The sequence below is a fragment of the Augochlora pura genome, chromosome 9 (genome assembly GCF_028453695.1).
Source record: "Augochlora pura isolate Apur16 chromosome 9, APUR_v2.2.1, whole genome shotgun sequence".
NCBI classification, from domain to species: domain Eukaryota; kingdom Metazoa; phylum Arthropoda; class Insecta; order Hymenoptera; family Halictidae; genus Augochlora; species Augochlora pura.
In genome coordinates this window covers 10,011,896-10,037,399 of record NC_135780.1, presented here as the reverse complement: position 1 = coordinate 10,037,399, position 25,504 = coordinate 10,011,896, and the positions used below count along the sequence as shown (strand labels likewise).

The 25,504-nt window shown below is 44.2% G+C and overlaps 1 protein-coding gene across 1 annotated transcript in view; it reads left to right on the top strand.

Moving 5' to 3' along the window:
• Window positions 1-641: 641 nt before the first annotated feature.
• Window positions 642-25,504, top strand: part of LOC144474986 (uncharacterized) — a 32,152-nt gene continuing 7,289 nt past the window's right edge. The window contains exons 1-3 of the mRNA XM_078190447.1: window positions 642-782; window positions 23,555-23,952; window positions 24,726-24,923. Of these exons, the coding sequence (XP_078046573.1) occupies window positions 23,614-23,952; window positions 24,726-24,923 (537 nt within the window). The 5' untranslated portion in view covers window positions 642-782; window positions 23,555-23,613. The remainder of the gene's footprint in view (window positions 783-23,554; window positions 23,953-24,725; window positions 24,924-25,504) is intronic.

The following is a 25,504-nucleotide window of genomic DNA, read 5'->3' as shown; positions in this document are numbered from 1 at the left end:
TAATTGCAGAAGAAACGCACGATTCGTTGATGATAATGAAATTACTGTTGCAGTGCGAGCGGTCTGATCAAACACTGACGCGTTCTACTATGCTTCTAGTCTTCTTATCGCATTATACATCTTATGAATAACACAAAAAATTACGTGTATCGACAACCGAGAAACTCGTAGTCGGGTCATGCCGGCCTGATCAATAGCAGGAACATTCTGCTTAGATTACATTACAAATTCTTTTTCTAAAATCCATAAAATAATATTTTTCTTTTCTGGTAAATAGTAATTTTCGTTTATGACAAATAATCAACAGTGACGTACATTCGGCTTCGCCTGTACCAAGAATACCAAATATCAGTTTTAAAAATACATTCTAGATTGAAAAATGTAAAACGATATCAAAAACGATATAAAATTACAACGAGCCGTTGTTTAAACATTGTTCGACCAAAATATAAACGATGCGCAGGTTGCGTAGGCTCTACAGTTCTATTTTAATGTGTCTGCGGGGTTAAAGGGCGCCGCGGTCGCGAGAAGTCCATGGATTCTTGAACTCGGGGAAAGTGTGACACGAGGCACGCCGCCGGGAGGGTGGGAGACGAAGGGGCGAAGAGCGCCAGGAGGGTAGGGATCAGGACTTCGCCGAGCATCGGCCAGAGGGCGTTGGATATCCAACAACATGGCCGTCTAACACCGACACCCCGTGCAAGTCTTCGCGAAGCTGACCAGCCGGATTTCAAGGAAGCAAGAACGCCGCACCACCGAGGCGACCGGAAACAACAAATTCCGTGAGTAAACGCATCGTTCCGACAATAATAACCGGCCGCGGTCCACCCAGCGACGGGCCAAGCTCCGCCGTAAAAAAATCTCCGCGATCTGCGTGCTTTGTCCGGCGAAGGAAAACGCACCCTCCTCGCGTGTGTCTCTACGCCGCCTCGCGCGCTAGTGTTCGTTCACATTGCCGATCAATAGAGCCGATGGCTGGCGTGACAGCCTCGATCGGATCCTCCGTTTTCGAACTCTCGATCGATCAGCTGCTGCTGCTGCCTCTTAGCAAGTCGCGTCGACCACCATCGCCGTTTCGTCGCTTCCTTTCTTTTTGCTCGAGGAACGCTCGAAAGTCTCCGAGGATTTGCTTCGCGTCCCGTATAAATAGCACGTAATTTCACGCAACAGTGTCAGTGACTTGTTAGTCACCCTCTCGAAGCGCGCTCGTGTTTACCGTGCGAACGACGCCGTTGCGACGTCGAGCGCGCGCGGCACCGACGTTCGGCGAATGTTATTTTTCAATCGTCGTCCCCGGGAGCAGGGACGACGGATATTTAACTTCTCTCTGTTTGGCTTTCATTATTTTGCTCACGCCAGACCATCTCTCGTCGCCCGGAAACGCGTGGGCTTCTAGAACCCGCCCGCGCCAACCTTGCTACATTCTATGACGTTGTTCTTCGAGATCTCGAAAAATTGTGTGACCATCGCGTCTCGTTCGCTGCTCGAAATTCTCGAATTTCTTTATCGGCGTAGCAGTTTTGCTTGTACAATGTAGTGGTTGATTCGTCTAGATTTGGATTTAGTACAGTATAGTATTAAGCAATTTATTGTCAGTCTATGAAGAGTTTCTATGCTGTGCTTAGATTGATTTCTATTGGTCTAGATTTACGTCAGATTTTTAGAATGAAATTTAAAGCTCGAGCTTCTGATATAAATTATGATTAATGAGCTACTAGATACGAATTTATTCACTGATTTCTTCGAAGTCGAAGTAAAGCTTGATAATTCTGTTATTAGAGTTTAGGAATGAAACTAAATGGTGACATAAATGAAGTCTAGGAATGAAAGTAAATGAAGACGTAAATGAAGGCTAGGAATGAAAGTAAATGAAGAGTAGAAATGAAAGTAAATGAAATTTAGGAATGAAAACATGTAGTGACATAAATGAAGTCTAGGAATGAAAGTAAATGAAGACGTAAATGAAGAATAGAAATGAAAGTAAACGAAGTCTAGGAATGAAAATATGTAGTGACATAAATGTAGTCTAGGAATGAAAGTAAATGAAGACGTAAATGAAGAGTAGAAATGAAAGCAAATGAAGTCTAGGAATGAAAATATGTAGTGACATAAATGAAGTCTAGGAATGAAAATATGTAGTGACATAAATGAAGTCTAAGAATGAAAATAAGTGACGTCATAAATGAAGTCTAGGAATGAAAGTATGTAGCGACATAATGAAGTCTAGATGTAAAAGTGAATAAAGGCGTAAATGAAGTCTAGGAAATGGAGTTTAAGAATGAAAGTGAATAGTGAAATAAATGAAATAAATAGCGACATAAACGGATTAAATTTCGATACAAACGAAGTCAATGAATAAAAATAAATGGAGACATAAGCAAACATAAGATTCTATTCGATTCCATCTTTTATGAGAATTCTCTTATGGGAATTCGGATAATTTTCAAAGATGTCGTACAACGTCGATTATGTACTTGGCCGTCACGTGAAATTCCGCAGTCAGCTGTGACTCATAGCCGAGCCAGACTGGCTCCGCAATTTTCCGGATTGATTATCGATCAGCCCCGTCGTCTTTTTCGACACCGGTCGCACAATAAACAATTTAACAATCCATCAGAGGAGCACAGACGGACCTTGGGTTTCGGTGACACGTGCTCGTGTTCCGTCTGTCATCGAGACCCTCGTTTCAGACGATGGCCCCCGCGCCCCTCGCGCCTCTGGCAAACGTTTCTGCGTCATTGACTCTATTTCCCGTTCGGGATCGATGGGAGACAAGTAAAAGGCTCGGTAATTCCACGTGGAAACACGGCGAGGTACCTTGTCCCTAAAAAGGTTGGCCGCCATTCGGAATTTTCGTACGATTTTTAATAAAAACCGGCGCTTTTATGATTTCGAAATTTTGGAATTTAAATCGGAAGAATGTAAAATTTAATATCAATACTTTTTCGTAATTTCGTTATAACTATGTAATTGGGATATAATATTTAATTCGGCGATCTTGAGAATTTATTTATCGAAAGCTGACAGACTAACTCGCGAAACAAAGCATGCAGATATTTTTCTTTTAACTTCAATCGCTTGGAATTACACGAGAAAATAAAAGCCTGTCAACTTTTTCAGCCGAGGGTACAAAGAAAAATCAAACAATGCGAACGTTTAAAAAAAATAGGTCTGATCCAATTTGAAATTTCGTTTTGAAAAAGAATCTCGCGTTGGTCACATTTTCGTTAAAAAGTACCTACAAGGAAAAACACCGTAAATCGCAACTTCAATAAATTTAAATTAATGCAATAATTAAACTTATAGGATTCGCCTATTATATATATATTATAATATTATATATTATATTACCTATTCTATATAACATATAGGATTTACCTATTTGCCAGAAGAAAAGATCGCAAAAAGACGTTCCACACGCTGAACGAAATTCTGCAATTCGAAACGCTGCCGACACGAAACATTAACGTTCCAAACTCGAAGCGACAATATCTCGTAAGTGGAAACATGCGACACGTGACGCTCTTCCCTGGCAAGCGGAGAAATATCCAGGATTCTTCCGTGAGCAACGCGATACATAATTTATGCTCGCAATTAGCCGTAGGAGCAGGTGACGCCCGAGGTTTGACGCGGCATTAATTTCGCAGCTAATTTGAAGGTACTGTGCGTTCAATTAGAAGGACTAAACTGATTGCCGCGCGTGACCCACTTCGCCTCCTTGCACGTGTTGCGCGTGTAAACGGCGGAAGATGCTCGCCGCGACGGGCCTGGCTTATTTTTCCGGTCGCATCAGCGTCGCGGCTAAGACTCGATTAATTAAACGAATTTGCGAGGACTTTCGAGTTCGGCCGCGTGGGAGTTTATTGGCTCGGCGTGAAGCGACGTACGTACGGGATCGATCGGATAGATTCTCGCGTGTTTGTGTCTCTAATTTTCAGGAAGCCCCTCCCTCCGCCCCGATCACGAATCGTTCCGTGTTTTCGATTCCAGTTGCGGCGAGCAAATTTCTAAGTAGCACGGCTCGATATTAAATCGATCGGGCGACGTCGCGCGGTCGCCTCGCTCAAAGGAACGCGTTTTGCGTGCGTTCGCCAAGTCACGTTTGACATTTCACGCGACTGTTCGGAGAGAGAGAGAGAGAGAGGGGGGGGAGAGGGGTAAGGTCCGCTGCGAAACGTGCTTTGACAAAGCTACCAGGATTTACTCTCGGCGTGCCAGCGCATATATCAACAGGTGCATTAAAAAGTTTGCACGCGGCCCAATAAACGCCTCCTATAAATTGCGATCTGATCTCTTCCACCAGAAAGCCGGAGGCCGGGGCTCGTTTTCTATTAAACGGAGGGGCGAAACATTTCTCTGCGGACGGGCCGAGAATTAAACAATTATTCGGCGAAATAGATGAAACTAGGATCTTACCTGATCAAAGGCGGCCGCGTTCTACTTAGCTCGTCGTTTATTTCTTGTTGCTTACGATACCGACCGCATCGTCTATAGCAATGTAATCTAGCGTTGGAGGAATTTACCATGGAAATGGTCCGATCAAAGCCAGGTATATTCTACTGGGCTCGCAATTTATGTCCTCGTTAAATCTTTAGTAATATACTGACTCCGAATCCAATTCGACGCTAACGGAGTTACAGGGTCAAAGGTGAACACGTATTGTACTTGGTTCCTGATTTGTTTCCCATTCAACGATTCGACGATAATGGAATCGCTATTGGAATAGCATAGGTTCAGAGATAAAAGTAATCTAGTAGAATTGTAAAAAAATATTTATTCGTTTTCACAAATTTTAAGCCCGCTTGCTTGACTTTAATATATTACAGTAATTATTTAACATATTATATATACAATATAATACATTATATAATATTTTATATATAGTTTTTTAGTTATTATATATAATTAATTTTCTCGGCTGATTAATAACTGACTTGATCTACTGTCTCAATCCACGAACAAATCAGTGCTATGTCATATAAAATATTAATCCGAACTGTCATCTTTTGGTTACACCTTTCTTCTAATCCTTAAATATATCACTAACATGTCTGACCAATGGACATCTCATTCTACTAGCATCATGTATTCTTTTGTTATTAGTATACAAAATGTTTCCAACTTACTGAATGATTTCTTTGCCTATACTGTACTCATCCTATACTACTGTCAAATTCACAGTTACTGTAGAAAGTGCTTTTCCAAGTGGAATACCTCTGACAAAAGATTTTTAAATTTTCTCTGGCACTGTCCTCGAAAGAAATAATTAACGAAACGTGCTGAAACAATTGACGAAACGTGGTGAAATAATTAACGAAACGTGCTAACCATAATTCCAAGAAGATACAGGACGAGAGTGATTTTCGCGAGCAGATACGATCGCGGCCGCGCGTAAATTAAAGGAGTCACGCGCCAAGATTCCTTCGATTTCAAAGGTCGGGGAAATTCGATCAGGGGAAGCCGCCATCCGGTGATTTTGCCGAGCAATTTCAGCCTCGGTCTACACACAGAACGCTAAAACGCGCTAGCAAGAAAGGGAGTGGCTGGCATCCGAGACGGGTCAGAAGTTTGTTTGGCGGTTTAGGATTACTCATCGACGCGAATCCGAGCCGAATACTATCAAGATTGATGCCGTAGCCTCGAAACTTGTTTCACCGAGGTGGCTGGAAGCTCCTATATTTGTCGTGGCGGCGGTCTCGCCCAAATTCTCGGGGCCCGAGCTTCGCGTCGCGTTCGAAAAACATTTCTTTAAGAGAACCAAAAAACATTACAGAGTCGATGTAATGAGCTACAACAATTTATCTCTCAATAAAAAGTATCTTCTTATCCGTTATGCAAGTCTCAAAGAAAGCACACTTTTGTATTAATTTTTAAAATTGTGCCGAAAAATCGTCTCACATATTTAAGAAAAGGTACAAACAGTACAAAAATCATCCTTTTAGGAACAATTATTTTTCATCTATAAATAATTATACACAGGTTAAACAGCAATTTTTCTAAAATTATATCTGCCAGAATCATCGCTTTAGTGCAAGTTCAGTAACATGCGCGACGATTTCGTAAATTCTTCTACCACCGTCGAAATAACTTTTACAAGTCGAACCCTTCCGGTTTAATTAAACGGTACGTGATCAGAGAGAAAAACTATCAATTTCACAGCGCAGAGACAACGGTTCGCTGCGGAGTAGATCGCTAAATGAATTTCGAACGGCAACGGCGGGCTGTCCCTAGATCAATTTCCCGAGGAAACAAGGGACGTCGCGGCGGGCTATTTTTCATGCAGCGACAGTCGCCGCGGAGAGATTGTAGATAGCAACAGGGGGCGGTGGTGGTGGTGGGAGGGGAACGTAAGTAGTACAAGTCACGGATAAATCGGACGCCGGCCAAACACTCCCGAGGCAGCGGAGCTTCCATCTGGCCAATTTCCCGGTAACAGAGTTAATTACGTGTACCCAGAAAGTTTCGCCGTTCTCTCGCCGGCCGAGCGCCGTTAACGATCATTTTTCTTGATCGGCCCCGCTATCAGCCGGCATCAGCTTCAAAAACAGAACGATTGCTCTCGGCGCTACCGTCCTGACAGGAATTCCCTCGCCTTCCATAAAACTTGCCATCGCCGGCTACCGTCGAGGCGCTCTCGATCCTCTTTATCGCTCGTTCGACGTCGCTCGTATTTATTACGGACCTCTGCACCCTCCTCGAGCCAACCCTCCCTTCGACACCACCCCCCCCCCCCCCCCCCCTCTGCGAGAAAATCGCGGCCATTTCTCAGCTGCTTCTGACCTGCCCGCGCGCGCGGTTTTTGCACCAGCTACGCCGGCGGCTCGCACGTGAACGCTGACAAGCTGCTCGACACCCCCCGCCAGACCTGATCAGGTTACTTTTTTACGGATCTAATGGCGGATGAAAGGGTGAACAGCTGCGAAAGGGCGGGAAACGGCCGGACGGAAATTATGGTGGCAGGTTGCTGCCGGGAAACGACAGGCTGGATGGAAGGATTTTTTGTGGTAGAACGGTCTGACTAATACTAGGATATTCTACTTGTTATGAAAATTCGTTTGCAGGAAACTATTAATTTTAATAATATTTTAAATAATTGTTCGAGGATATATTGACTAATTTACCGATTTGCGCTGCTGGTAATATATTTTATTAATCCAATTTTAAGAGTGTAACGTTCGATGTTAATACTCTGCGGATCTCCGTGCAAAATGAAATTCATCGAGGCTTATCGTTCGCCGGCTGAATGCGCTCTTCTTTTTGCAACATTGAAAATTCCGTTTGAAAGGACCGGTTTAAAATTTTCGCTGGCTCCGAGCGCAACGCGGCGCAACGCCGCGCCCAAGTGCAGCTCGCGTCTTTTATTAGCACGGCCGCGGGTTACGTATATCGGGTGGCCAGAATATACCGGCACAATGAATCCCATATGAAAAGGTCCTTTCATTAAAGAAACTCGAAACCTCTTAAGACGCTCATTGTCGTGCCTCACTTGTGAATATCTTTCGAGACGTCGGTATTCCCGCATTCATTTCGTGCCAAGTATTCCTGTCATAGTTTCTCAACCTATTTTGCAGTCATCTTTCTGACATTCGCTTATTCGGCGATTCCTTCGGCGAACGATTTTTATCAGAAAAATTTCCGGAAAGAAAAAAAGAGGTGGACTAATAGATGGATCTCTTACTTAATATTTTTTTTAAAAATGAAAGCAATTTAATATTTTTCAGAGCGTTTCGCTTCGTTGAAAAGAATAAACCTACCAATTAATTAAGAGAAATAGCTTCAAGAGATAGCCATAAGGACCGTAAAAAAATCGGACTTTTAACTTATTTTTGAAGAGTGCAACCGTTTTGCAATGTCCGACGGATATTTTTAGGGGAGGTGGATGCTCCGCGGAGCGAAATCGAGCCGGTCGAATTACCGAAGAGTCGTAGAGAATTTTGCGACGGACCCGTCAGCGAAATTTATTCGGGCTCCTCCTTTACCGCGCCACGGTTTCTATTTGATATTTGACGGTGCAAACTTTCCACGGAAGTCGCTAGATTACCTCGTCACCCCGGGGTTAGGATTGCGGCTGATGCAACCAACCCTTGTTCGCCGAAACTCCCGCGAAAAGTCACCTCACAGCGGCCGGATGAAGTTCTTGCATAAAAGGATATCAAGCCGAGAGTGTTTGTCGTCTTCGAAACAATGCCGCTCCACCTCCGGGCGCAAGAAGCCTTCCGCGGAGATTGTAGTGTTTAACCGAAAAAATCGAACGCGACGAAGACGAGAGCCGCCGAGCCACGAAATCCTACTAAAGAAACTCGGAAATCGTATCGCTGTTCACTGCAGCGACAACGAAACGCGGCTTTGTAATTTGTCGTAAGAGTTTAAAGCGCCGCTTCGCGTCGCGTTACAAAATTATTTTTATACTATGAAAATTCCAATTTAAATTGTTCTTAGATGTATAACTGTTTTATAAGTCGCAAGACTTAATTTAATGTGCATACAATACACTTTATCATATAAAACGAAAGAACAATTATTATTTTGGATTTAGAATAAAAAATTGGCTTCGATTGCAAAGGGTTAACGTGTACCCTGTTCGCGAGTATATTGTATTTGGAAGGAAAGGGTGGTTCAGCAATTTTCGAGATAGAAAATAAAGTAACCTTTATTGTCAACAATATCAATTGCAGCTCGCGTGGTTCGTACGAATTTTGCGAAGAGGCGCTCGAGGACAATTTATCGCGGCCATAACTCGGCGGTAGGTACTCTTGAGCACTTTTCTAGATACGCATTTTTAAAGAACGGCGCTATTTTATTGACCGGTTTAGTGGAACGACGTCTCGTCTATACGTTTTACGGCGCGTAACAGTGCGCCGCGTGGATGTTTATGCGTTTAGAATACGCCGTAAATGCGAATAAAATACGCGGCCCATGAAAGCGTAATGCGAGCGTATGCGCGGGGATGTGACAACAAGCATCGAGCAAACATGGTGTGCGATAAAAATATTGGAGCGAACGATTGGCCGCAGTAATAGAATCTCTCCGGCGCGGTTGTAATCACGTCCGTATCAAAATCATCGAAAAACAGCAAGTTGAAAAAGAGCAAGTTTTTACTTGCGATATGTTTAACTTCGCGTTGCGCCTCCGTTCGAATCCGCGAACACAGTGACTACTAGATTGCGGATTTTATGTATTTCCATCAGAGCTCAATAGTTCGAATACAGTGAGGTAAAAGAATTATAATAATTATATAAAATAATTAGAATAGAAAGAATTTAAGAATGACGTTACAGTATTTTCGTTTTATTATAATTATTAGAAGAGAGGAGACTGTTACGTGTAACTTGTGTTGCTTACAATTAAATGAGTCGTTGGTAAAACTTTCTGAAATTACTACAATTACAGAGCATCTATAGTTTCGGAAAATCCAGCTGAAATCTCAGCAAAAATTGACAGAATATTAAGCGGATATTTATGTGAGGATAAATGAGAAAAATTAATATAAAATCGCGAATCGTCTCTATGGAAGCATAGACCAGTGCTGGTTAAATCACTCTGATCCATTCGAAACAACCATACTTCCAACAACCAGAAACGAACTCGAATTATCGCTAGAACGTTTTGTACCGTGGGAATCCGTCAAACGACGCGTCGGTGCAGCGAAGTATTTTCATTCCCCGACAGGGGACTGTATCTCGCCCTGGAACGGGGGTTGGTAACAAGGTGCTCGAAGCAATTTGGCAGTCGGTGGTAGGAGGCGGGGTATGCAAATCAGCCCCTTATTTCGTGATCGGCTCGAGGGGCGTCGAGCGAGCAACGCCGAAACGGTGTGTACTCGCTGTGATTTTAAATCGTTCCCTCGGTTCGAGAGCACTGTCGGATACAGGTTGTCGAAATAAGACGACCACTTCCCGACAGGGCCAACGGAGGGGAGGGAAGGGGAGGAGAGAACGGGCGGCGAACGAAGTAGGTGGCAAAGTAGGTTGCACCGAGAGACCGGGGTCGGGGGGGGGGGGGGTGGCGCGGGGTGAAAATCCAGCGGATTCAATGGCCGTACACCCCTCGATAGAAGTGGACGGTCTCATGTCAGTGGCCCCAGCTAGTGCACCGTCATCCTGGGCTCGCACCTTTCGTCCTAGTTTCTCCGTTCTTACCCCCGTTCCGGCCACCCTTTCCATCCCTTCCAGCGCTACCCTTCCTCTCGCTCTCCCTCTCGCACACGCGATCTCTCTCTCCCGATCTTCCTCACAATATCTCCCAGTCACTCGCGATCTCCCTCTGTTTCTCGGTCTCTCTCAGTCTTTCTCAGCTTCTCTTGATTTTTGTTGAACTTCCTCTATCTCTCATAGCCTCTCTCAGTCTTTCTCAGCTTCTCTTGATTTTTGTTGAACTTCCTCTATCTCTCATAGCCTCTCTCAGTCTTTCTCAGCTTCTCTTGATTTTTGTTGACCTTTCTCTATCTCTCATAGCCTCTCTCAGTCTTTCTCAGCTTCTCTCGATTCTTTTGGACTTTCTCTATCTCTCATAGCCTCTCTCAGTCTTTCTCAGCTTCTCTCGTTGTCTCTCAGTCTCTCTCAATCCCTCTCGATTACTCTCAGTTTCTCTCGATTTCCCTCGAACTTTCTCAACCTCTCTCAGTGTCTCTTGGCCTCTCTCAGCCTCTCTCGATTTTTTTGGACTTTCTCTACCTCTCACAGTCTCTCTCGGTCTCTCTCCATCTCTCCAGGCTCTCTCGATTTCTCTCGAACCTTCAAAATCTCTCTCAATCTCTCTCGGTCTCTCTCAGTCTCTCTCGATTTCCCTCGAACCTTCTAAATCTCTCTCAATCCATCTCAGTCTCTCCCGTTCTCTCTCTTACCATCTCAATCTCTCTCAATCTCTCTTAATCTCTCTATCTCGCTCGGCTCAGTCCCCTTACCTCGTCCACACCGTTCCTCTTTCTTCTTTCATTACGCGCCTATGCATTCGCGTCTGTTCGAGCCTGACCATGCACGTCTGTTTCCACTCCGGGCACCGGTAAATGAGGCTGCGAGAGGAATCCGTTCCTCTATCTCGGTCTTGCCCCGTTCTCCGCCAAACAAGCAGTACCGACGAGAAAGTTTTACGCGAGCCCGGGCAGCCTCCGCGGGCCGGAAAGTGGAAATTGATATTTCACTCCGGTGAAATCGCCTCTCCTGGCCGGAACGCGGGTCGTTTACGGCTTCGGGATCCTGCGAGGCTCTGGCCGGATAAATCCTTTGGAGCAATGGCAGCGGGGATGGTCGTTCCCCGTTTATTTATGCGCGTCGCGATAAACGCGTCCCTTTCTTAATCGCTGACGCCGGGAATTTAGAGTTAGTCAAATTACATTGTTCCGGAATTTTCAAGGGATTTAGTTGGTCTCGGAGGGTGGTTTCGATAGTTAATATGGGGATCCCCGTTTTTAGGGTGGAATTTAGTTTTAGATAAGCTTCGGAAGACTGTAAGAATTAATTTAGAACGCCGAGTAATTATATTTAATGTTAATTCGGTGAAATAATTATCTGAGTTTGGGTTTTGATACTATTTAATGACTTTATCCAAATTCACTGCGAGGAAAATATTTATTTCTGTTCTTGGAATGAAATAAGTGTTGATAGATACTATCTTTAATTCATTTCTCTACTGTAATTATTATTTCATGACGTTTAGGCATTAAATGTGATAAATAATATTGTTATTAGTGTTATTACTATGCAAGACAAATAAATACGAGCCTAATCTACGCAAAAGAATGTAGTGCAGCATCTTCGTCAATTCACAAGCAGTTTTTTGTCAAACTGAATTTTCTAATAATTTTAATTACCAAAATGAATTCTTTAAATATCATAATTATCAACATAAATTCTTCAAATACTGTAATTGCAACAGTAACCCATTCCAAATGTTTTCTCCCAACGACAATCCTTCAAAAGTGGATGAAACAAGTGTCCAACCCTTCTGGAAGCACTCCGAGGGTGTTACCACCCTTTTCCCACTGCTCGATAAATAGCTCAGACGTTTCCAGTCGGAAACACTAATGCCAGCTTGCCTTGGCTCGGCCACAAATCCGGTGGGGTGCTTCAGGGACCGGAAGTGAAACTGCGAGCCGCGGGTGAATCGTCGTCGGCTCTTTTCCTCCTTCTATTTTTTTTCTCGCCCGGCGTTTTGCTCCCCGTTTCCAGACGTGTACAGAGACTCGCGCGTCCTTGCTCCACTTTCTGGCGCGACGGACCGCCTCGCCGGGTTTGTAAACCTTCGTGGGATCCTGCCGCGGGGATTAACGAGTAAGGTTACCACGGTCTTGTTTGCCCTTTTAATTCTAGGACAAATTCTGCGGAAATACCGTGCGCGAACTCGGCGGCGAAGATTTTAATTGCTTCTCGTGGGCATTGCCGGCGAAACCCGCGACGAATATTTCATGGCCGTTTCGAGAACCGCTGCGATCTTGATTTCCGCTCCGCGGAGAAATCGTCGCGACGTTGCGCATTTAATTCAATAGAGTTATAATTTAATGGAAAAATGGTAAATTCGAGCAGAAAAGATTCTCGCGTTACGGTATAATATACGTAAAATATAAATTCGTCAGTGAAAGATTTACTGTCGTACAATTTGACTTAAAAGTCGGATTAACCCTTTGCAATATTACGTCTTTCATAGCTACGTTGATTACGACAATTTTTTCATTAATTATTTCCTTGATGTCATGAGAGGATTGTCCTCGTTTACTTTTATTCCCAGATTTCAATGACAAGTGATTCAAATTTTCTTTCGATTTAATAGGAATAATTAACAGACGTATTTATCGAATTCTGCACGAAACGTTCGTCACAGGTCCGACTCGTTGTTACAGTGCAATGGGTTAATTAAATATTTTCTTCGGTGATTACAGCGTTTAATCTCATGGTATCTACGATCACTGCTGCCTACAGGAACGTGTAATGCGCGCGTTTGTCCATGCCAAATGCCATTCTACAGTTCCGCGTTCGCAAATATCGCCTGGTCTGATTAATGGTTGACCCCTTCCCCTTGCTATTTAACGTACACGCACACACAATTAATATTATACAATACCAATCGTAAAGTTTAATCATAAACAAACCCTTTCAGTATGATTACCTACCAATTTAGTAATGATTGTTGCACCCTCGTATTTAGGTTAAACCGGCATTCAATTCATTCTTAAACCCTTACCGTGCCATTATCGTTACAATTACTATGATTAAAAAGTTTTTGATCGCACTAATTTCTTAAAAGAAAAAGGAATTTTATAGTTATTTTGTACTTGTATCTACTTGAATGTTTAACCATTTGCACTCCGCGCCATCAAGGATATTACCTACCAGCGCTTATGAACTTTTATATTATTATATTGTATACGTTATATATGTATATGTATATATAATATTACAATATTATAATAATATTTGATTTATATGAATTTGTAGACATCGAGAAATAGTTACAAATCGTTAATAAACTTTAATGTTTAGTCATATACTAGAATTACGATGTCTCCTGAGAGGGGGCAACGGACTGCAAAGGGTTAAATATCGGTGACAAGAGAATAGGATTTGATGTCTACTTAAAGAAACAGATGAACATTGATACCTAATAGCTTATTACTAGAAATCTCCATCGCGAGTCTGACTCGTTAAAGTAAGGGTAAGGGGTTAATCTAACCAGTCAGGAAACCCAGTGATATTATAGCACGTCGGACCACAAACATTTGCCCAACTGGTATATGGTCGCGGGTCACGAGCCGCCGTGCTGTGTACGGTCATACGTCTGCACGGGTTCGCAATTATTCTACCTGATCGGAGATAGTTAATCAAGATGCCTCGATTCGTTGAACTCCGGCTGGAAATAGCGTGGGCATAAGTAATAACGAGCGTTCGCTTCTTCCGTCTCTTGGTTCTCCTATTCTCGAGGATGGTTGTTTGTTTCCGAGTTATAAACAAGCCCGGCGCACCGTAACAATTCGTAAACCACGGACAGAGCTGTTCTGCTTGCCGACCTGAATAACGGAGACGGCCGTTCTACGCGGGCCGTGCAACAGAGTCACGTTCCACTTGCCTAATGACGCGTAATTTCGTTATACCGGTCGTCCGGCCGTGCACATTCGTCTCCGACCGAACCGCCCGGGGTCAACTCTTCCATTTCTTTGCCCGTGAAACCACGCCGGCTGCATTTCGTACGGCTTCGATTCTAATCAGTAGACGATTCATTGCTCGATGATCTAGCAAATCGTGCCCACCGTCCTCGGCCTGTTAATCTCGGGACAATTCTACTGATTGGAGCCTCCGTTCTACCGCTGTTGACCTTGCCGCGCGAGGAAACGGAGATTGATGGCACCGGCCGAATCGCGGTAATGATTTTTCGACGCCCGATTTACGCGTCGAGAGTCGTTCTACTTCGCGAGAATTTTCACCGTGTCGTCGCCAGTGTGATTTAAACGCGATCAAACGCGCTCGATACGGACGATTAAAGGCGGATATGACCGATCAATTTTGTGGCATCGGGTATATTTCGATAGATCATTTTAAGAGTAGGTTTAAGAACATAGGCAGGTAACTATAAAAAGCCGAGTCGGGGTTGAAACGGTGAATTATTGTTCGTGGTGGTGTACGCGTTGTAATAAGTCGTACGAAGTTGTAAGTTGTATTTATAAGTTGTCGTAGTAGTAGATTAACAAGCTGTTGAACCGCGCAATTATTGCACAATACAGTCTAATTTCTCTTTCGATCCCAATTTGTGGTAATAATAAATAATAAAATATTGTTACCACAATTTTGTTTAACCGTCCGATTACACGCGCGACCGCTCCGCTCATCGAGGATCCACTCGCGTTATCACTTCGCGGAGCTTAAACTCGATCGAATCAGCGATCAAACATCCGGCGATTCGATTCGTACGATCACGCACAGGCGCGATTCTATTTCTCGCAGCTATCTGCCAACGTGTTATTCGGCGTTCGTCGAAATTGGCCGGGCTTTAATTCGAATTTTAACGGCGCGCCGGAAGTTCTAAGACCGTCTTTAGGCGTCCGATTACGTACAGGGACATTTTACTTAACGAAACTCCCAACTATCCGGCGTCCGCACAATTTAAACGTAAGCAAAGCCCGACGCCGCGAACCCTCCAAGTTCCTAACAACTTTCTCTAGTTGTCCGATCGGAGACAAGACGGTTGTACTTAACGAAATTCCCAACTAGCTCGACCCACCCGCCCATTCGTTCTAGGAGCAACAGAATCTCGATCCTGTGTACAATCAAAGTTGTAACAGAGCTGCAGCTGTCCGACGGTGTACAGTGTTATTCTACTTAAGCAGATGCTCGCCGGTTTTGCCGTTCGCGAGATTTTACCCTCTCGGTACGAGCGTAGGATATATTTGCCGTCCATGCGGTATAAATAACGGAATTTTATAACTCTTAATATCACAGCTGGTAGCAATACTTTTTGTTTTAAAAAAAAAACCTGTTTTATCAAGCATAGTTCTTATTTAACCCATTTACGTACCATTTTCTTTACAGTTACTGAGATTGGGAAATTTTCGATTGGTGTAATTTCTTAGCAGGGACGGTACATTAATGTTTATTCCGTGTCTGACATTAATTGAATGCTTAAATATTAATAACAAGGTATTTGGAATTTTATTAATTAAATTGGAATTTTATACCAATTTTAAAGAATATCATAGTGTCCGTATTTAATAATATATTGCTGTAATTTTCATCGCGAATCGGACTCGTCAAAGTACGTTAAGGGGTTAACGCTTAGGACTATTTTTATACAAAGGAGGACTGACCATGTGTAAATTTTCGGCGCGGTGCCTCTAGAGTGTCATGGCGGAGTATCCGGACCGAAAGGATTAAGCCGCTCCTACGTTGCTGAATTTTATAAAATCATTTAAAATGCCTGACTGTGTACGCTATAATTTTACTTGATAAAAATCTCGTCCGTTTTTGGCATTCGGGTACATGGATCCAGCTAAATGATTCGACAAAATTGCACAAACATTCTCGAGTCGAGCAATTGTAGTATTTTGTACCCGTCGAATTTCATCGACATTCTCCAGTCGTCCGACCATGGGTCTAATAATTCTACTCGGCAAAAACCTCAACTATTTTGGCTATGCATAGAATTTAAGCCCATCCAGATAATCCGACGGGGTAGGAAAATTCTGCAAACTATTCCGGAGCCGTCTGACCATGCGCATAATAATTCTACCTGACAAAATTCCCCGGTGTGTTTTGCCATACTTAGAATGTAAGTCCGTCCAATTAATCCGACGGTTTGGGAGTATTCTACAAACTATCCGGAGCCAAGCGCATAATAATCCGACTCGATAAAATCCTCGACTATTTTGCTATAATAAGTGTTTTAAAATTTTGCAAATTGTCTTTAACTCTTTCGCAAACTGTCTTTATCTCTTTTGCAAACTATCTCTATCCAAACAAAAAATATTTTCCAAACTATGTCCGATGATACTTGGCCATCGAAATAATTCTACGAGCTGTTAAAATTTGGCAGAACCCTTTCGTCGCCTGATCACACGGAAGACCATTTTACTGTAGAAAATTACTAAAATAGCGGCGATCCTGCGAACAATCAAATCTCGTGCAACGGTGTCCGATTGCCTGATCGCACGCAGGCCGGACCTCGGTGCAGAAAATTCCCATCCACTTTATCATTCGCGGGGTTGAGCCCGACGGTGGCACGGTTCCATCAACGATCGAAGTTCCAACCGGTGCTCGTCGGCTATCCGATGGCAAACTGAGCAATTCTGCTCCAGCGAAATTCGTATCCGTTTAACGACTCGCAGAATTTCCACCGGAGACCGCCGAAGTTCCCTCGCGACGACGGTCTCTCGGTTTAAATCGGCCACGGCGCTAGCCGAGGAGGCGAAACACAATTTCCCGTCGCCGAAACTCCCTCACGAGGATTTTAAAGCCTAACGACGCCCACGCTCGCTGCCACGCCGGTCACAATTTCCTCGTTCCGCGTTACGTGTCTGTAGCGAGCTCGGTTTCGCCGCGCCCACGCCAAGTATTCTACCTAATTGCGCTATTGTCGATAACAGCGAGCGAGGCGCTTCCCTTCCCTTCCCTATCCCTCCTCCCGCCCCCCTCCTCTCGTGCCCCGTTCCGCTCGCTTTCTATGATTGCATTCCCGTTCCCATTAAAAAGGATGACGTGTGCGGTCGCTACATTGTCGGCGCAACTACGCTCTGCACAATGGGACGCGCGAGGGTAAGCAATGTTTCCGGGTATTCTTTTTCCCGTCATGATTACGGGATGAAACATCCGAATTTTTCGAACGCAACCCGTTGCTTCGCGCTCGACTGTTCCCAAGCCGGGATGTTGCAAAATGCTGGAATTGTTTGTTCGGTCGGAAATAAAAATGCTTTCTGTTACGTCGATGTTGCCCCCCCCCCCCCACGTTGTTGCGAAACTGCGCTGTTTCCGCAGCATCCGACGTAAAAAGTTTCCCTTGTTTTTAACGAGTGCAAAGTCTGCATTGTGCAGCGAACGCGTTCTCAAGGGTTTTTATTGTGGCGGCATTGGTTGCTGGGAGCATCTTTAAACATTTCGAAGTTAAATAATCGGGATATTGGAGAAATCTGTGTTACATTGTGTGCTGCATTGTTCGCTACATTGTGTGCTATGTTGTGCGCTATATTGCTCGCTACATCGCCTGCTACATTATATGTTACACTGTGCTCTATATTATTCGTTACGTTGCCTGCTATATTGTATGTTACACTGTGCTCTATATTATTCGCTACGTTGCCTGCTATATTGTATGTTACACTGTGCTCTATATTATTCGCTACGTTGCCTGCTATATTGTATGTTACACTGTGCTCTATATTATTCGCTACATTGACTGCTATATTGTATGTTACACTGTGCTCTATATTATTCGTTACATTGACTGCTATATTGTATGTTACACTGTGCTCTATATTATTCGCTACGTTGCCAGCTATATTGTATGTTACACTCTGCGTTATATTATTCGCTACATCGCGTGCTACATTGTGCGCTGTATTATTCACTATAACATGTGCTACATCGTATACTATATTGCCTGCTATATTATGTGTCAAATTATAGAATACTTTATACATATCTCGCCTTTATATTCATCAATCATGATACAACTTCATTCACTCGACTTTCCGTACTCCGCTTTCATACTTCAAATAAATTAAATCGCAAGATTCGATTTTTGCAACCCGCTTAATCATGCTCTCAACGAGCGAATGACATTGCCCCGCGAAAGAATGCGAGCCGAAAGATTAAAGCCGCCACTTTAGCGACGCCCTCTTGCCGATTCTACCCTCGGCATTCTCCCCGCGGCGAAGAATTCTCATTTTCGCCGTCCGAAAAATTCCTCGTTCGCTTTCTCCCGTGAAAATGATTTCGGTGCCCCCCGAACCCATTGTTCGGCGAGAACGTTGTTCCTTGTTTGCCGGCGCTAATGCCATTCCAAGCTTCCCGGGAACAAATGTTTGTCCGGCGTTGAGCGCCGCGAGCCCCCTCCGCCTAACGACTGGATTCTACGCCGTTGCATGACTTCCGCCTGATTTCTGCGCCGCGAAATATCTTCCGGTGCTGCCGCGGTAACCCGCGCGTGTTTGTCTCCTGTACGAGTTTTCGTGTTGACACTAACTCCTGGCCGCTGTTAGCCGTGCACGCGTATCAAAAACTGTCCGCAAAGTGCCGCCGCCTACATCCGCCGCTGCAACGCTGCAACGCTGCTACTCTCGCGCGACTCGTCGGCTTTAAATGTTTGCGTTTCTTCGAATTTAACACGGTATTTTCGAGCCGCGAATCGTTCCGTGGAGGATTTGCAATGGGTAAAAATAACCGGAACGACGTTGACTCAATTTTTAAACTATCTTAAGGCGAACGAAGTCGTTAGCGATACGTGCCATTTAATTAAAGCTTGGAGAAAACAGATTGTTGAAACAGTAAATGGACTATAAATATTTTTATCTTGTTGTATAATACAGAATTTGCTAATATATAAATTGCAAATGCTATATTAACCACTTCGGTACGGCGCGCATCGGCCACGAAATTGTGCCCACAGCCGGCACTCACCATTCGCATGCTACTTCGTGCATCGACAGTGAATCCGTTTTGCTCTTTTACAGATCTTTGACGAGAAAAGCTTATTTATGTGTATTTCTGGACGTAAACACTGCAATTGTAGAGATAAGGCAAAAGTTCTTGGCAGTCAACTATAGTCGACTATAGTCGATGCTCGGCCGTGTGCGTTCATATCACGGCCGTCGACTATAGTCGACACTCGGTTGTGCGTGTTCATCTGTGGCCGTCGACTATAGTCGACGCTCGTACCGAAGTGGTTAATATGTGACTATAATTTTAAAAAAGATTTATTTGATTATTAAAAATCTATTTTTCCCCAATCCTGTATTTAATTAATAAAACCGATAAAACTTCTCTGCATCCTAAAAACCCTAATTGCGTACATTCTGTCGACCATATCCCAAGAAAAATAAAGTCTCAATACCCGTTGGAAGATTAGTATGACCCACATGTGGTCGGCGCGGCGCACAACGTGTTAAAACTCTCGCTCGTTTCCTCGATTTTTCAAGTTCTCGCAAGATCGATTAACGAGAGAAGCAGCCCGAACAGAAGCGCAGGAAGTTCTAATTGAGAAGCGTCCGTCAAGTAATTTGCCATACATTTTCGTTCCGGCCCGAATAAAGTAGCTGCTACGGGAACGCGAAGCTTAATTAGAAGAAGCTTTTCTGCGAAACACGTTGCCCGGATCTGACCTAATAAAGAAGGTAATTTACAATTTAACACCGCGCGAGCCGCCTAAATGTTGGGAATTAAGCGGAGCACCGTCGCGGCAGGCAAATTATTTGAAAATTCGCCGGTGCCGGGGATGCTTCCGAAGCACCGACTCGTGTAAACTTCACTTTGATTTTCTTGGAAGCGGCGGACAGGTGTCGCCGCGGATCTCATTCACTCTGCCGGCGACAGCTAAAATCCAATTCCTTTAACAACGTTCTTTAAAATCAGAAGAGGCTTCGGGCCAGTGAATCGCACGCGCTATATAAAAATTGTTTGAAAGTGTAAACGCTGAAGCTTTGAACTTGCTTGTAAATTTTTGTTAAAGTGAAAGGGGTGAATCGCTGCTGTCTCTGTAGAGGCTCGGTTTTTCATCTGCTTGTCATCGAAATTCTTTATATACAGTAGCACCGATTTAACCCTTTGCACTCGAGTGGTGACTCTGAGGCACCACTAAAATTATTCTATTACGTTCTAAAATAATTTTTGTAACAATAACGTTTAGATTTAAAAAATTGTCAAGTAGTAAAACTGTTGGTAGGAGTCACAAGAATAAATTTTCTATGCATAGAAATTTATTTTGTTGAATAGAATAGAAATAGCACAAACCAGAAAAATTATTTCAGATTTACAGTTGAAATGGCTCCGAGAGCAAAGGGTTAAACTTAACAACGTTCCTTAAAATCAGAAAAGAATCGAGCCTCGATATAAAAATGGTTGGAAAGTTTGTTAAATAATGAAGCTTCGAAGCTGCTTGTACATTTTTGTTAAAGAAGAAGGGATGAACCGATGCTGTCTCCGCAAAGGCTCGGTTTTTCATCCGCTTGACATCCACATTCTTCGTACAAAATAGCACCGGTTTAAAACGATGAGATTAAAATGACCTGTTAAACACCGAAGCTTGCAACCCTTTCAGCCTGTCCAGGGTCGACACGTTCCAAAAAAATCTAGCAAACGCGAAAGTTTCAGCCGTTCCGCTCAACCCAAAGGGGATGAATCGTCGTCGTCGTCGCCGCCGCGCGAGATCCCGGTTTTTCCGTCTGCGAACGGGGATATCGCTTTAAATATGGTGTCCGCCGTCCCAGTTTCCCAATAATCGCTCCAGCGACCGAAAATGTAGTTCAAACGCCCCCTCTTGCCGCCGCCGCCCCCTCCCCCCGGCCCCGTCGCCGAGCCAGCCGCCCCATCGAGCGAGCGCCGTCGTCTCTCGATTTTACATTCCGCTTGCTGCATCGACGTGTCCGGTGTACCGAAACTCGCCGAAATCACCGACAGATATCCAAAACAATTAAGACAGTGGGAACGAACGAGTGGGGGAGGGGAGAGAGGGTCGACGCGGGAAAGGGTTGGGGGCCGCGCTAGCGAGCAGGGACGAGGAGGGTCGCGCGGATCGAGATAGGTCGCGTCCCCGGCTACGGGTTCTCCGGTATCGGCGGGTTTACACGTCGATATCGATCGTCGACGATGAACTACGGATTAACGGCGACGCTAATTCCGGTACGAGATCGACGAACGCGCGCGCGGGGCGGTGGATCGGTTGCTCGCCGTCCAAGCTAAGACCTGCTCCGGAGGAGTCGCGGCGGGCTTTAAAGTCAGCCGCAGCTGCGCCAGGTCGACCGATAACACGGGAACTCGGCCACTGGGTCAACGACAGATGAAGCCCGGTGCGCCTGCACCCGGGGACACACCTTTTCGTGGGAATGAACTACTTTCGATCCCCACCCCACGTCGCGCTTTCCCCTCCGCGCCGCGCCGGGATCCGTTTCTTTTCGCTTCGGAGAAATCTCGCAACAAGCCAATTTTGAAAGCCGACTGTTTCGATTTTGCTTCGAGGGATGCGAAGCGTTTAGCAACTTTCCCGTCTCGTCCCTTAGCGCCTCTGCCGAGCTGCTGACGGCGCGTCGTCCTGTTGCTTCGGAATTCTTTAATCGTTTCTGCTTCGGCGAAATTTCATCCCTTATCGCGTTTGCCAAACTTGCGAACGTGTTTTTCTTTTTGCTTTTAACAATTTTGCTACTCTTATAATAACTAGTATGAAAAGTGTGCTTTTAGCGAAGAGATTGTTAGCGAAGGGAACAGTGCGAGGATTAAATAATTATAAAGAAAAAGATTTTACAACAAATACAGAAATACTAGCTATTAAAACACAGACTATGTGATTTCATTATATTTTACTTTTATATTATAATATCATTTTTGTTCTCCTTTTCTGTATATACTGTTTATGAGGTCACTCGAAACTTTGTACATTAACTCCATGTAACTCGAAAGGGCCTTACTAACCCCTTAACCCATCACACTATCGCTCCTTTCATACTGTGACAATTAGCACTTATTCGTACTTAATAATTTTCTTAATAATATCGGACAATTTTTCTTTCCTATATTGCCTTTATTTACCTTCGTTTCTCTACATTGATGACAGAAGAATTTATTTTTATTTCGACATAAAAGAAATGAATAATATTCATATTTAGTAGAGCTTGCATAAAATCTTCACCACGAGCCTGACTCGTTATTATAGTGCAAGAGGTTAATAAAGAATAATAATTAATATAAAAAGGCTATAAATCAACATATATAATAGAAGGTTATGTAATCAATAACCAACTGAGAAGCGCATCGTTAATGATTATCGCATCGAATTTTACATCGACCCAACTTTTACAACCGATGTTTGAAATCAATTTCCGTTCCCCCGTTAACATCGTAGCTGAAACCTTGATTAAGTTTGCGTTTGCCCCGAGAATTTAATGAAACGAAGACTCTGTGTTCTTGCCGGTCCGGCAAAGCAATAGTCTGTTGTAAGAAGAAAATTTCCTATTGTTACGGTAAAGCTCTCGGCATTGAATGACACATCTGCTCTCCGCGGGAACGAATTACTTCTTTCATCCCTCATTACCTCCTTCGGAGCTGAACTCTTTATTTCTTTGCCCTTTTTCTCCCGGGGAATCTTTGTAACAAGGCATCTCGTATTATTGCACGGTGCATGGGGGGGTTTGGCGTTCTTGCGGCCACAATTAAGCCCGATAAACCTGTAAACATTGATGGATAACCATTCCTTCCGTGGAAGCGAACCGTATCCTTCATTCCCTTTCAGCTTTCCTCCTTTTTCTTTTCCGTCAGTTTCTTGCGCGGCCACTGAAAGATTTTCTTACTTAACAAATTACGTTCCTGCTGGCCGATAAGTATCGGAGCCCCGTTCCATGGGAACAAAAATCTTGAACCATTCGCAGTTCGCGAAACAAAATCGTTTCTACAAGCTAACATCATTTGATGAACGTGATGCACGGCCAGTGAAAGATTTTCATACTTAGCAAATTATTTTCCTGTTGATCGATAAACATCGAAGCCTTGTTCCAATGGAACAAAAATCTTGAACCATTCGCAGTTTACGAAACAAAATTGTTTCTACAATCTAACATCATTTGATGAACGTGGCGAAGCGAATTCGCATAGAATTTTCACGGAACAGAACAATTTCGTGGACAAATGGCTGCTCTTTCTTGCGCCCCAATTACGCGAAAAGCTGGCATCCGATTCACTCGAATCATCTCCGAAAGGGTGGCTCCCGCTTTCCCTAACTTTAAGTAAACCGAGCAGCGCCGCGTCTCTCGTTCCGCTTTTCTCGTTCCGCGTACATTTCGCTGCTCGGCGGCTGTCGCGACCGAATTCTGGGAACGATATCCGGCCGGTCGGCCGTGGCACTGTCTATAGCCGAAAAATCACGTTAATTGCAGACGAACGAGGCAAACAGAAGCTGATCAAACTGGCGCCGTTCAAGTTCCCGTTCTCGAAGATGTCGAAGTCGCGCAGCAGCGACGAGAAGGACCGCGAGAAGGAGAAGGAGAAGGAGCCGGACAGCGAGACCGAGAAGGACAAGGAGAACGAGAAGGAGGGCGAGGACGAGCCGGAGAACGAGCGGGAGTCGTCGAAAGACAACCACAAAGATAGAAACGACGCGGAGGACAACGCCAAGGGGGAGAACGTTCAACTATCCGTGAACCAATTGCAATTGGCCACCGAGCCGGAATCCAATTTAAAGTCACCGGTGTTTGATTCGAACAGCCTGATGGTGAGGAATGAGCCGGCCATTCCGAGCTCGCCGCCCCCCTCGTACGAGCACGTTATCGAACAGGTGAGGATCTGGGTTATCGTCACGGAATAAAGAATTATCCTTTTCCACGGCCGGGCTACAATAACAAGCCGGGCTCCGCTCGCTTTGATCACCACCCTCGAAACGAGCAATCCCGTTCGCAATCTCTCCCTCTTTCTCTCTCCCTCTCTCTCTCTCTCTCCATTTCTGTAGTTCGATGAAATGTTGTTCTCGCAGACAGGTGGAAATTAGTCGATTTTTAACGTAGCTCCGGGCTCCGCTCGCCGCGCAGAAATGCTTACTTTCGTGGAAAAGTTTCCTGATCCGTTTCGAAGATCGTGTTTGCAACGTAATGGGCGTGTCAGATCGACTGTGGGCAGTGCCAGAGGGCGTGGCCGTACGTGGTGGGGCACGACCTTGAGCGAAGCATCTGCTATGCAACAGATACACACGGTGAAATTAACGATTGAATAAATGCATCGCTGGTTTGTTGGTACCTCGCGTTTAAATAAATGTACATTCTGTCGTTGAGAAGAATTTATGGTACTCCGAAAACAATCTTTGTTTAACGTCTGAACAGAAGACGCCGGTGCAGCTGGGAAAGATCTAAGTGAAAATTTTACGGGCGCGATGTATCACGGCTCGGTAATGCACTTTATGGCGATAGGAGGCTTAGAGCATAATTGACGATGCAAAATGGCGTAGGCGGGCTGGAAGGTCGAGCAACTTTAATTGACCTGTAGCGAAGTAACTCGGGTCTCGCGCTGCGAGATAAGACTGTTTGGTGCCCGTGTCACGTCCTGTTACGATTTTAGACGCGATTGGAGCACGCCGCCGAGGCGCAGAAGCACGAGACCGACAAAAACAACGTCGCCGAGTTAGCCGAGGAGGACAACAAGACGAAAGGGCCGAAGATCCTGCACAAATCGAGCAAGGAGTTCTACAGGGCGGTGGCCAAGCAGTGGGGCATCACTTGCAAGATGAGCGACCACTGCAGGTGCTTAGATTGCCAGGTACGTACACATCTTTCTCTGCAAAGTGCTCGCAAATGATCCGACACTCTTTATATTATATTTATATATCTACGTTTGTAATAATTCTTTTAATCATTTATGATTGGAACGAGAGTCTTTCAATATTAGCCATAACGTCAAAAATATTTTTACAGTAATACAACATTTTCGACAAAATTAATCTCACTAGATAGAAAACATCTTATTATTGTCGCAAGTAGACTGCGGAGCTTTATGCGAAATAAAAATATCTTAAATTAATTATAAGAAGCAGAAATGAAGTAAGAACGAATTTTCTCTTTTGTGTCTCAATGGCTACAAAACATTTCTTCATTGTCATAAGTAGACCGTGAATATTTATGCAAAATCAAATCGTTGTAAATGGACTCTAAGAAACAGAATTTTTCTATTTTAATAATTGTAATAATTGGCTAGCAATGTAACAATCTTAAATTCTTTTATCACCCTCGCCCGCATATTTTCTCATAAACGCATATAAAATCCGCAGTCTAACAATCAAGCCGCTCGAATGGTGTATAAAGCAATTACCAGAATTTAACGTGAGCGACAAACACGGGAGA